Source organism: Equus przewalskii, chromosome 14, assembly GCF_037783145.1.
Source record: "Equus przewalskii isolate Varuska chromosome 14, EquPr2, whole genome shotgun sequence".
In the NCBI taxonomy this organism is placed as follows: domain Eukaryota; kingdom Metazoa; phylum Chordata; class Mammalia; order Perissodactyla; family Equidae; genus Equus; species Equus przewalskii.
This window is the reverse complement of record NC_091844.1, coordinates 27,029,937-27,043,663: the sequence shown is the minus strand read 5'-3', so window position 1 is coordinate 27,043,663 and position 13,727 is coordinate 27,029,937. Positions and strand designations below refer to the sequence as shown.

Genomic DNA, 13,727 nt, shown 5'->3' with positions numbered 1-13,727 from the left:
ATGCTTTGATTTTTTTCTCCTTTCATTTAAATGATTTTGAATGCCAGCTTTGACAAATACTTCCATGTTGTTTAAATTTTTTTTTTTTTTTTGCTGAGGAAGATTTGCCCTGAGCTAACATCTGTTGCCAGCATTCCTCTATTTTATGTATGGGTTGCCAGCACAGCATAGCCACCAATGAGTGCTGTAGGTCCACGCCCAGGAAATGAACCTGGGCTGCCAAAGCAGAGCATGTCGAACTTAACCTCTAGGCCACAGGCCCGGCCCCTAAATTTTTGTTTCTTAAAAATAGTTCCTAAAAAGTGCTATAAAGGATGTTGCTGAGTCAAATGACAGGGTGAAATATGGATGGTAGATTAAGTATTGTTAAATTTACTGAAACTGACAACTGTACTATGGTTATTTAACATACTATCCTTATTCTTAGCAAATATGCAACTTTACTCTCAAAATGTTCAGGAGAAAAAATCATGTGTATATATATAAAAATCATGTGTATATAAATAATAAAGCAAATGGGGCAAAATATTAATGATAGGTGAATTTGTGTAAAAGGCCTATGAGTATGCTATTTTTAATCATGAGACTTTTCTGTAAGTTTGACATTATTTCCAAATAAACTGTTTAAAACAAGAAAACCTAAATTCACACGTTTTTAAACTGAGCTCATTAACTTTTCCAGGTATTAAAATACATCTGGTGGAAAAAAAGTTCTCCCAACAATCAAGTTTTATCACATACACATGCCTCTGTATAAATATTTTAAAACAGTTTTGCAAAGGCACTGCTCTAGTTGGCAGTTTTTATGCTGCGCTGTCCATCCATAGAGACAATCCCGGGTGGCTCGGGGATGCTGAGGCCCTCAGGAAAGAATGAGGGCAGGTGCTCAGTGCAGCGAGAGCAGCATGCTTTTGTGTGTATTTGTCTATAAAGGCCATGTAACATTTCATTTAAATAAGGTTCTTTTGATTAAAAAAAAGGTCTGGAAACCACCAATCTATGTAAACACTCAAATGATCCCATTTTCCTACTTCCACTACATGGTCAACCAACCTACGCCTGAAAACATTTAGTGACAGGGAATCTCTACCTCCTGAGGCCGCCCATCACTGTGGGCAGCTTTTGACTATTAGATTTCAGCTAACAGCGAGGAACAAACTTCTCTCTCCTACACCTTCCACTCCTTGGTCCTAGGTTACTTCTTAGCATCATACAGAACAGATCTAATCTCCCTTCCGTATGACAATTCTTCAGATTTTAAGATTGATCTCTCTCTTTTCTACATCTTCTCTTTCCCATACCATCTTCAACACTCTCCATTTAATATACTTACACACAGAATTAAATGCAACATACCCAGGGAAGTCTTATCTGTGGGTAGAGCACATATAACATTTTTACTCAGAATAGCACACACCTAGTAGGATGAACTCCAATTAGTCTGTGCTCAAGTAACACTGGTGACTTACACTGGATTTACTGTCGATTTTTATCCCTCTTTGTTTTACCTATGCTACTTCAGAGCTGTGTCTCTCCCATCTTTTATTTATGCAGTTGAATTTCTGAATGCAAGGGTAGGACATATGTATATTCCTTTTACATTTTGTATTTTGAGAGTCAGTCCATTTTCTCAGTACCTCAAAATCCTTTTGGATTCTAATTCTACTATCCATAGGTCTATGACAGAATTCCTAGCTTTTTGCTATTGACAAATTTTATTAGCATGTATTTTACATCTTTATCCAGCAGGGCATAGCTGAGAAGATATCTAACACTAAAAGACTCCCCGTGGGTAGCTACATCCCTGTTGGTCAGTATTCTTCAGGTACACTCCACCAGCTTCTTGATATCTAACTGTACCACTGCTAAGCTTATCATTTGATCCATAGGAACAATCATAACATACTTAAACACATTATCTACTGTTCCTGTATGCTATCTTACTTATCAGTGAAAGTAACTGAGATAATATGGGACAATTTGCTTTGATAAACAATCATTTGTATTGGAACCCTACCAATGCAGATTACAGTAATCTCTCCTTTCTTTTTTTAAATGTTCATAATCCACCTCTGTAATAATCTGTTTTAGAACCAGAATCAAAACTATTCTTAGCAAGCGTTAGCTTACAGAATCATTAGCTTCTCACTTGGAAACCAGGACCCATGCTGTCTGACTCCTTCTTCTGGAACCTTTCTCATTCTCTTCAATTGCTTACGCATCACTGAAATAAGCACACTGATGTCACTGGGAAACTGTCTCAGTAACCTGGAACATTACGTAGTTGGTGATTCCCAACTACGAGTGATTCTGCCCATCCGAGGAGCCTTCTACAACGTCTGGAGATAGTTTTGGTTGTCAAGACTGTGGAGTGCTGCTGCCATCTAGTGGGCAGAGGCCAGGGAAGCTGCTAAGCATCCTACAATGCGCAGGCCAGCACCCACAACACAGAATTATCTGTTCCAAACGCAAGGAGTGCCAAAGTTGATAACTTGCGGTGTAGTCCCGGCTTCTACTAATAAAGCAAAGAACCCATTTTCAACATTTACAGTGGGAGGGCTTCCACAATAAAAATTACCAGCCTAACAACTTCATGAGAGAATCTCTAATACTGCTGAAAGACTTCAGTGCTTACAGAGTACCAGGCCTGTCACTCAGCACTCAATGATCTTTTACAAATGTCTCGGCCCTCTGGGCCCCAGTTGATTCATCTGTAAAATGCAATTAAGTCAACACATTTTACAAGGCTGTGAGGATCAAAGGAGATAATGTCAAAGTGTTTAATAAATGGTAAAGCACTACTTACATTTAGGTTATTACATAATCCTATATAGAGAGCAAATACAGGATTATATATGTGAAGCATCCCTGTAGCTCTTAGCTACTAATCTTGGTTCTATGCTCTGTAACAACACAGAATAAATCTACTCCTTCAAGTATAAACACTATCTCCACGCACATCTTCTTTCACATCTAGAGTGAAATATCTCTAATTCCTGCCGTGGTTTTCCTAACTTATCTGTGTCACTATCCTGTTAAAAGCAGGTGAACAATGCCTTTTCTCCATCAGTTCCTACATGTTCAAATCCTATACTTTCCTTAAGGTCCCAAGTCAAATGCCACCTCGGACATATTCTTTCACTGCAGAAAGTAACTTCTCCCTCCTGTCTCTCTCGAAATTTCCCTGCACTTGATCCAGGCTGCTCATGAGGAGGCACCGTGGTCAATGCGATCAACTCGGGCTTTAAAGTGAGATTAACCAAGGATTAATCCTAGTTAACTCAAGATATTACTGTGAACAAGTTTTTGAGAGTCGGCTTCTTCATCTGTAAAATGAAGCTATCACCCATTTTTTATAGGGCTGCTGGGACTAAGTGGGATGACACAGGGACAAGATCTACAGAGTGACTAACACACAGTAGGAATTAAATAAGTAAGTGTTCCTTGTCTTGCCCACTTCTCCTATTTTACATAATAATTTCATTTACAAATTAAAGGCAGAATTAAAGGCTGAAGGCAGAATCATGCCGGTAACCCTCTTCTCCCTCTTACTTCTCGCAGCTTCCCTCCCTCATGACAGCGATTCCGAGTGCTAACATTCTGAACATTGGTGTTCAGAGCATGAGAACGACGGGCCTCCTTGCTTCACAAGCACCTCAGTGATTCTACTCTGGGTGCTCGCTAGTCTGTCAACCTCTTTTAATTTCCTTAAACCTCCACACACCATTGGTTTACTTATTTAGCTGTATAAGTAGAGAACATTCTCATCAGCAACAGATGATAAAAAACAGAGTACCACAATAGAAGTGCGACTCAGCCTACTTTCAGAGTCTCCTAAGAATCCTCTTTACATCTTATGTTGAGTAAAACTCAATTCTACATCCCGCTAAGGTGAGAATCTATCCTACTGAAGTTTGAATCCTTAAACAGATTACTGCTCTTAACTTTGGCAGACTATAAATAACAAGTTAATATAAAGAATATTAGTCTAACTTTAAAATCACTGTTAACGCGAGGCCACAATACCACTAGATTTTTGCCAAAAGAACAAAGGTAATGCAGTTTTTTTCTTTTAGAAGGGATGAATTTGCACTAATGCATTTACGCCCGTTCATCTCTTCAGGGCCGATTCTCAAACCGGAAAGACGGCTGGGCCTTGAGAACACAAATCAGACCACTGAACAGAGACATGAGCTACTATGAATGAACGTAATAATCGGAGTCTTATTATATTTTGTGTATCCTTTAATTAATAATGATTACCATTCCTGTTAGAATATTCAGAATTACTAAGGTGTATTCTCTCATCTTATTATTACAAGGAGGAAAAATGGTCAGCTGTTGTTTCTGTAAATCAGAATATATTTTCCCCAAATAGTTTTCTGATAATTACTTCTTATGAATCTTTTGTAAACAAAGATTTATAATAAACTTAGACTGATTTATAAATAAATCAAGAAATTCATAATTCTAGAAATTATTACCTGTTTGCCTTTACTAACTTCATTTTCACAAGTGGAATGTTCTTCAAGTATCATTCTGCAGTGCGTTATTAAACTTGTTGTCTGTGAAGTCGACAAGGGATCCCAAATGAATTCGACGAAGGCTGAAACAAAAATTTCAGTGCGACACAATTTATTTACTAGATTGCTTTGCTTGTCATGTATAAACAACTGAGGTCTTCAGCACAGACCACTTCTCTCCTTAGGTGGTTCAAAGTCCATGCCAATCATTACCATTACGTATTTGCAAACATCCTCAATTTCCTTGTCGTTTTTGGGCTTGTTGAACCTGTCTGGTTAAGCCACAACCCTAGTTAAATCCGCCTTGTCACCAAGTCTGTGCCTGAAACCATGCAGCTAAAACGTGGCTGGAAAAAAATACACTTTAAATTCCTCGCCACGTAGCTCCAGGGAGCTTTCACTGCTGCCCAGCAATCATGGTCTGTTTCCCTGGCCCCTCCCTCTCTCTCTCCCCCACATGATTGCTTCCTGGTTTCCCCTTCCTCCTCGCTCCCTCAGTTACTGGACTTTACTCTTCTAGATGACTACTTCTCACCTGTTCTTTTCTCCTCCCTTGCGCTCACTGTCAGTTGATTCCTTCCTAATTTGATGAGGAAATAGAATAATCAGAGAAGCAGCTCCACAAGCTTCTACACACCGACCTGCCTCCACACCCACATATTCTAACCTGTCTCCCTCTCCTATGGACAAAGCACCCACGCTCCGCGCTAGGGCCAACTCTTCAATTGTGCAAAAGATCCCAGCCCCTCTGGCTTACTTGACGATCCTCTCGTGGAACTCCGCCCTCTCACTTCAGTATCATCACCTCTACTGGATCTTTCCCATCAGCCTACAGATAATTATTTCTCTTGTATTAAAAATAATCCCTCTCTTGACCCTACCTTCTCTCCCAGTAGTGCCCTATTTCTTTCCTTCATTTTACAATAATATTCTTCAAAAAACTGTCTTATCTCCAATTTCTCCTCCCATTTACTTTTGAGTTCACTTCAATTAGGTCTTATCTCCAACCATTTTACCTAAACTACTCTTATCAAGTCACAGATGACCTTCACGTTGCACAATCTAATGCCTGATTCTAGTCCCCATCTGATTTATCAGCAACGACTACAACAGCTGATCATTCCCCCTAGAAATGCTTTCTTTCCTTGGCCTCTAGAACACCACTCCTGGTTCTGACCTACCTCTGGGGTCTCCTCTGCTGGCTGCTTGTCATGTCTTTGACTTCTAAATGCTCGAGTACCCCGGGACTCAGATCACTTGCCTTCTCTTTCCTCTCTCTATACTTACACCCTTAGTATTTAAAGTCAGTTTTGTGGCTTTAAATGCCATCTATAGGATGATAAATTCCAAATTTATATCTCCTACCTGGACCTCTCTTTTTAGACTCATATAGTTAGCAGCCTGGCTGACATCTCCACTTTGATAACAGGCATCTCAAACCCAACGTGTGTCAAACAGAGCTCCTGATACACGTGCCCACCCTAAACTTGCCCCCTCAGTCTTTTCAACTTCAGGAAATGGCAACTCTGTCCTTCCAGTTGCTCAGGCCAAAAACCACAGAGTCGTTCTTGATTCCTCTTTCTCCACAACCAATCCATTAGCAAATTCTGTTAGTGCTACCTGTGAAATACACACAGAATCCAGCCACTGCTCAGCACCTCCACTTCTAACACCCTAGCTCAAGCCACCATCATCTGCTGCTTGGATTATTGCAAAGCTTCCTAACTGGTCTGCCTACAGTTCATTCTCAACACGGACTTACAGAGTGATTTTGTTAAAATGTTAAGCAGATCATGTCACCTTTCTGCTCAAAACTCTCCAATTGTTTCTTTCTCTTTCACTTAAAGTGAAAGATCAAGTCCTTACAGATGATTACAAGGCCCCATATGATGCAGCCCCTGTCATCTTGCTAACCTTTTTTTACTTTCCCTCTTGCTCATTCCACTATAGCTACATTGACCTATGTGCTGTTTTTCGAGCAAATCAGGCTGGCTTCTGCCTCAGGTCCTTTGCACTTGCTGTTTCTGCTGCCTTGCATGCTGTTCCCCCAGATATTCATATGGCCCACTTCTTTACTTCCTTTGGAATCTGCTCAATTGTGACCTTCTCAGGAAGGCCTTTCCTTGCCAATCTATTTTAAATTACACTCTTCTTTGATAATTTGTTACCCTTTTCTTTACTTTATTTTTTTCCTTTACCCTCATAACTAATATGCTCTAGATTTCATTTATCTTGTTTATCATCTATCTTCTTCACAGAATGTAAGCTCCATGAGGGCAGAGATTATAAAGATTATAAACTCATTCACTGCTCTATACACTGAAGCAACAACAGTGCCTGACACAGAGTAGACCCTTGTAGAATATAAGTTAAATAATGGAAAAAATTGAGTAGGTTTAAAAAAAAAACCTCAAGCCAAAAACAAAACAGCGATTTCTCAAGCATTTAGAAGGTTAGGCTTCTAATAACCTCAGAAATATTCAGTCAACCAATAGTGAAAGCCTACTATGTGCCTGGTATTAAATAGACACAGCAATAAATAAGGTGAGGTGCCTGCCTTTGAACAACTGTGTCTAATGGCAAATACAAACGCTTATATAAGCAATTACAATTCAGTGTGTAGGTGCCACCATGAGTGAGCTCAGTGTTACACGAGCCTAGAGAGGTATGCCTAAACCAGTTTCTAGAAGTGATGTCTACACCGAGTCCTGAAAGATGAAGAGGAGTTAGTTAGCCAGATGGAGGAGGTGGGGCTGGGAGGTTTGTCAAACGGATGGAGCGCAGAAGCTGTAAATGCCTCGGAGGGTACAGCTGAAGGGCAGGAGAGAAAGGAGGAGGGGAAGGAGTAGAGCTCGGCCAGAGAAGGGGCTGGAGCATTACTAAACACAGCCCTGATTCTGGAAGGCCGAGAAAGCCATGTGAAAGTTTAGACTTCATCCTGAAGGCAGTTAAGAATAATTAAAATTGTTTTACATAAGGTATGACACCTTCAGAGCCACATTTAGACAGCTAACTATGGCTATAGTATAGAAAACGTATTAGAAAAAGGAAAAAAAATAACAGAGCTGTCAACTGCTTATATGAGGAGGTAAAAAAGAGGGAAGAATAAGTGATTTGAAGGTTCTCGTTTGAATACATGGTAGATGGAGGTGCCATTTTCTCGACAAGGAAGGTAAGAGGAACAGGTCTGCAGCAAAGACGACAAGTACAGTTCTGCATGTGGAGTTTGAGTTGCCTGTTAGACATCCAAGTGGATGTCCTCAGAAGGCACTCTGATAGAGAGATCTGGGGCTCTAAGAAGAGACCTGGACTTCTTCCAGTTGGTCTGGATTTAAAATTATGTAGAGTAGCACTGTCCAAAAGAATGTTCTGTGATGATGGAAAAAACATCTTACATCTGCACTATCTAGTATGATAGCCATGAGCTACCTATGGCTACTAAGCATTTAAAATGTGGCTTGTGTGACTCAGGAACTGAATTTTAATTTTACTCAGACGAAATTTATATTTTAGTAGCCACATATAGTTAGTGGTTACCACACAGAACAACACACATATAGATGGCATGGATATAGATACAAGAGAAGTATTTTGAGTTTTCAGAAGCTTAAATGAGGCACGCATCTTCTATGATATCATTAACAGAGCCAGTTAAAAGCAGTAACTTTCTAATACGCCCCATGATTGCACTGCAAGTTACACTGAGAAAATCTTTCAAGTTTAGCCAAGTTGGCCGAGAAGCAATACAAAGCTGGTTGCTTCACCTTTACAGAGTTCTGCAGAGTTTGCTGTCAGAACCCATTCTCAGTGACATGCTGAAACGGATCCCCATCTAGTACAATTCTGGGTAAAACAAGGGTCTTCAGACTGAAGCACAAGCCTCAATGCAAAGTGCTCTGCCTGCCAGTGGCAGACAGGAGGGAAATGTAGAAATGTTTCATGAAGAAAGAATAAATAAAAAGAAACATAAGGGGAGAAGTTAAGGGAAGGAAAGAAAGACATGTCATAGAGATGGAAGTGTCCCATTAATAAATGACTCAGGTGTAATAAAAGCGACTCTAAAGGCCAAAGAGCGTCAGCAGTTTGGCTGCCAAGCATTTGCATGGATGAGCATTTTTTTAAAGAGCTTAAATTATGATAACTATTGATTTCTATTGCATGTTACATTTACTGTGTTCAAAACTTCTGAAAAGAAAATGTGACTGTAACAGAAATTAATGATCTTACACCGTGACAAAGAACAACTGAATTTTACCCAGACTACAGAGCAGCACCTGTGAGTCGAGGAATCACTGTTTTGTTGATGACAGCAGACAGTATTTTTTTATCAGAACTCTCTTCCTTCTTTGAATCTTCCATACTGCTATCCACAAATTCTTCTATAGACGTGAACCACGGCATCTGTTTTAAACCTATGGAATCAAACTTATAAATAAAATTATCAAAGTTATAAATAAATCCTTAAACATTAGTTTGCTTTAAAATAGTTAACTTGTTCAGTAATCACCAGAGCTTTTCTAAGGATCAAAGGAGAATAATTCCATAATTTAACCCCATGCATACAGCGCTGGACTATCAAGGCTAGGCAGGAAGATATGACTAAGACATGATGTCTAAGCAACGTGACAAGAAACTGCACTTCACGCATTCATTCGTATGACAAATACTCTAAAATGCCTACTGTGTATTCAGAGGCAATCACATGGCAAGTACTGTTAGGAGCAAAATATGCATTTTCTCTAAGAATAGCACTTAAAATAGACATGGAATTTGTTTATAAAAATTCATTTGCCTCATGCAAAATTCGCTTCTGGCTCTCTCAATTCTCACGGGCAGAAATGTGTTATTTTGCATGTGGTCTAGTTTACCAGGCAAAGAGCCGATGGGCAATTATTATTAGTTGACTGAATGAATGAACAGATCTCTGCTGGTGTAACAGAGCACTCAATGCTGCTTGAGAGGTTAATAACTAGGCTGCTGTCCAACAAGTACCTACCACTTTCTTAGGGATAAGCTTGGTTCCGGTACCGTGAAGACTGGCCTGAACCTAACACAGAGCCAACAGGCATGCCTGACTAGGGCAGAGAAAGATAAAGGAACATGGTTCCATCCTTCCCTTTGTTAAATCTTTACCTTCAGCTCTCCTCTCTTCCTAGAACTTCATTGCTCATTTCTATTAGCTTACTAGAAATATCCACATGGATGTCCCACTCTCATTTCATTATCTACAAAGTGAAACTTCCCTCAAAACCTTTTCTCTCTCTGAAAATCTCCACTTCTATTAATGGAACTACCATTGTTCTAAGAACCCAGAATCCAAATCTTGCGGTCATCTCTGGATGTGATGTGTTAGAGTTATTCTCACCATTTTACTGATTCTTACTTCCTAACACCTCTTGTAATCAACACTTTCTTTCTCTTCCCTTTGGCACTATCATCCTGCAAGAGGAATTCATCACCTAGGACTCAGGCTACAGCAACAGCCTTCCAATATATATCTTCACCTCTTATCTCCCTTCCCTCCAAGTTAGCCTACTGCTGGGGCTTCCTAAAGCAGTACTTCCACCATGCCACGCCTCCCATTATTTACCAAACCAAGTTCCTATCTCTTAATTTAGTATCTGAACATCTGTGCAGTCTCTAGCTCTTGAACTAGTATTTCTCTCTAAGCACCTTTACGAAATACCTTTCCCTTTCTTTCTCCTCCTGTTTAAATCCTATAAACTTTTCAAATCCTCAAATTCTTCCTCCTCAATGCAGCTTTCCTAACCAACGCTTCCCAATATGTCATCTCCAACTTCAGAACTCTTGGTACCTATGTTGAATTTCTCCAAACAGACTGTAAAATTCTTAAGGTCTAATACTACCTTTAATTTTTTGAGTGATCTTAAACTTACCATAGAAGAAGCTAAAAAACATGTGTTTCCTTTACTGATGTTTAATGCTACTCAGCCTTAAAAATAAAGTGAGAACCAAGAAAAGAAAAATGTAGATGATTACTCCAAAGCACTATCTATCAACTCCAAGTCTCAAGGTGAGGTATTTTATAGCTAACCTGATAACAAGGGAATTTAACCAACTAATGTAATCAAGATTACTTTTTGCACATCTTAAGCTTAAATACCTTAAGAGGATTCCAATCAATCAACTGAACTCGTATTAGGGGATTTAAAAGCTTCGGTATGCATAAACTAATGAAGGCTTCATAGTAAGAATCAGGAAACTTTTCTCGCCATTGTTGAAATTTCAATAAAACATTCTGGATATTACAAAAATCATCATGCACATCTTCAAAAATCTTCTTATGATCCTGTAAAATGTCACCTGTGAACAAAACAAGTCTCTGTATATTATGCCGTTTAAGTTTGTGACCTTTACGTTTGCTTCCTATAAACACAATCATGTATGACTATGTAATCAATTGAAGTGAACTTTCCTCTAACATTAACATATAAATTATCTTTTATTAAAAACTCACTTTAGTAATAATAGTAACATTGACACTAATAAAATCTACCACCTGCTATATCCCAAAACATTGTAAATACACTGTCTCACTAGATCATCATAACCATCTCCCCTAAGAGGTAGGTGTTATTAGCTTACCTATTTACAGACAAAAACAAGCAAACAAACATCATCGTCATCAGATTAAGGGAGGTCAGGGAACCCGCCCAAGATCACGCAGCATAAAGGCCCTCTTTGAACCCATCTATTTGACTGTAAAGCTCATACTCTTTCAACTGTACATATTTACCTTCTCATAATGCTAAAAACGGCTTCACTAAATTCAATTGTTTTAAATTAAAAATGAGAATACAGAAAGTAAGTAGTAGAGAAATCAAACCAAAAATGTTCATGGTTCCTTTATAACAGGAGATGAGAAAGCTGAGGGAAAAAACTATAAAGATGCAGGAATACTCACACTCCTTCTCCATTTTATCCCATTTTTTCAGAAGTAGGAAAAGTCTTAAAGGGAAAAGAAATATGTTCCTTTTTTCCTGACTATAACTATTTTATATAGCTTATGTATTTAAGGACAGTCCTAGCACAGCATTTCGCACCACTTCAATACTTCAAACTAAGACACGTTAGAGACTCGGTAATTTACCGTGGCGTTTTTGGAAGTCAGTCATGTCTGCTGAAGACAGTTCATCATCACTAGATGCCCCTTCCTGATGGTCACAATTCCCAGAAAGCGCCCTTGCTTGCCTTCTTTGTGCCCTACACTTTGCAATAAACCAAAAATAAATTAAAAACAGATAGCTCCTGCTGAACATGCTTTAAAACAAAAAGAAGTCATCATTTACTTAAAATGCCCAGATATACACCATCATAATAGAACACAATTTTATCTTAAGATTTTTGACATTTTAGCTTCACTAGTCTAAATTGGGGGTTCTCCCTCTTTTTTCTTCTAAGATATTACCATTTAGGACATTCCCACAGGGTACCCAGATTTTGAAGACGTGGATAACAATATAATCAGGACTGGCTTCTAGTTACGAGCAATTTCCAGCCTGATGAATGTCATTTTACCCATTCCTTTTGAATGATCCAAATACACTAGTGTGTCCTTAAGCCCTGGGGTCAAGGACTGCTTAACGAAATTTTGGCTTTTCATCATTCTCACAAATTAATAAGTTAGGGTACAGTGAATTGTACCGTACAATTAACAACATTTAAATAGTGAAAAATACTCATTCAATGACGCTTTGAGTCTTCACGTTATACAGCTACCTTCGAGATTCAATCTCTGCTAAAATCCATTGAGTTTTTTCATCTGCAGGCAAGCTTCCATTTGTTGATGCCTCAGCTTTGCCTGTTAATGAAGAAAATTGATTTCATACTGCAAATTCTCAAAAGAAATAAAGTCATACACTTTGAAAACAAGTTTTATCTTGGGTGCGCAGACACATATGTAAATAAAAACATACATATACGATATGCTTAAATTACATATTTTATCATGCAATGAAATTGCAATGTTAAGTCCCTATCACAGTATTTATTTATTTTTAATTTTTTTTGAGGAAGATTATCCCCGAGCTAACATCTGCTGCCAATCTTCCTCTTTTTGCTGAGGAAGACTGGCCCTGAGCTAACATCCGTGCCCATCTTCCTCTATTTTTATGTGGGACGCCTACCACAACATGGCTTGCCAAGCGGTGCCATGTCCCCACCTGGGATCCAAACCGGTGAAGCCCAGGCCATCGAAGTGGAATGTGTGCACTTAACTGCTGTGCCACCAGGCCGGCCCTCCAATCACAGTATTAACAGGCACTGAGTTTGCTATCCTAAGAAATTGTACCTTGGCTGATAGTTTTTTCTTTTGTTGAGAATTTTGAGAACAAAATTCTACTATAAAATTTCTTTCCCTCACGTTCCTTTTCAGTTTTCACCAATTTTTTCTGTCCCTGTAGCCAAATGCTGAAATATTTGCATTGCCAATGTTATTTATATTACTTCCTATTTTAGTATGTACAGTAATTTATGACCAACTAAATGTCATGTGTTTGAAAGTCACTTTGCTCTTGGTTTTATTGGCTACTTGGTTATGATCTCATCTGCTTCACTATCACCTGACTGCACTTTAATCAAAGGAAGACATCTCTGAAAATATGGAACCAGTGTGAGAACCAAAAGCTGGCATCCAAATCTTCCATAACGAGATCGTACAGATGATTCTATACTGAAACACACCAGAATTTCTTTAACCCCCATAACCAGTCTGTGGAAGGGTCACAGAAGCTTTATAAAGTTAGATCCCTGATACAACCTACAGATTTCAACCCATCTCAAAATAATCATTAAATGGCCATACAAATATTTTGTCTCAAATACTAAATGATTATAAGTTACAATTCTTATTTTTCAGTCTTAGATTTAAGATATTTTAAAGTCCAAGGTCTAAATGTTTTGGGGTTTTTGGAATGGAGTGGGTGAAAGGTTAGTGAGAAAATACACAAAAAGCGCGTTTTTGTACAGGATTAAAAATGTTTCTATTCTCCAGCTGATAATTTAGCTTAATAAATAATAAATCATATTGAACATGAAAAACACTAACGTGATAGCTCTTGTAAATATGTTGATTCATGTTTTAATTCATCTTGCCTGCGTTTCATAAAGGTCATGGCTTGTTTTAAAAGGAGTGCATGCATGGATGATTCTATTTCTTGGATGCTGATAATCTGAAATACATAT

General features: G+C 38.6%; 1 protein-coding gene across 18 annotated transcripts in view; it reads right to left on the bottom strand.

The window, feature by feature from the left end:
* Positions 1 to 13,727, bottom strand: part of GCFC2 (GC-rich sequence DNA-binding factor 2) — a 46,343-nt gene that overhangs the window by 11,371 nt on the left and 21,245 nt on the right. For 3 of the 18 annotated variants that reach the window (XR_011526435.1, XM_070573740.1, XM_070573739.1), the window contains exons 7-11: positions 12,264 to 12,345; positions 11,635 to 11,747; positions 10,648 to 10,847; positions 8,798 to 8,948; positions 4,485 to 4,606 (exon numbers count right to left, since the gene is read on the bottom strand). Coding sequence is in view for 6 of the 18 variants with exons in the window: in XM_070573740.1 (XP_070429841.1) it covers positions 4,485 to 4,606; positions 8,798 to 8,948; positions 10,648 to 10,847; positions 11,635 to 11,747; positions 12,264 to 12,345 (668 nt within the window). In the remaining 12 variants the exon portion in view is untranslated. Of the gene's footprint in view, positions 1 to 4,484; positions 4,607 to 8,778; positions 8,949 to 10,647; positions 10,848 to 11,634; positions 11,753 to 12,223; positions 12,346 to 13,590; positions 13,715 to 13,727 lie in introns of those variants that run through there. The other 15 variants (XM_070573738.1, XM_070573737.1, XR_011526433.1 and 12 more) reach the window with 14 other exon arrangements.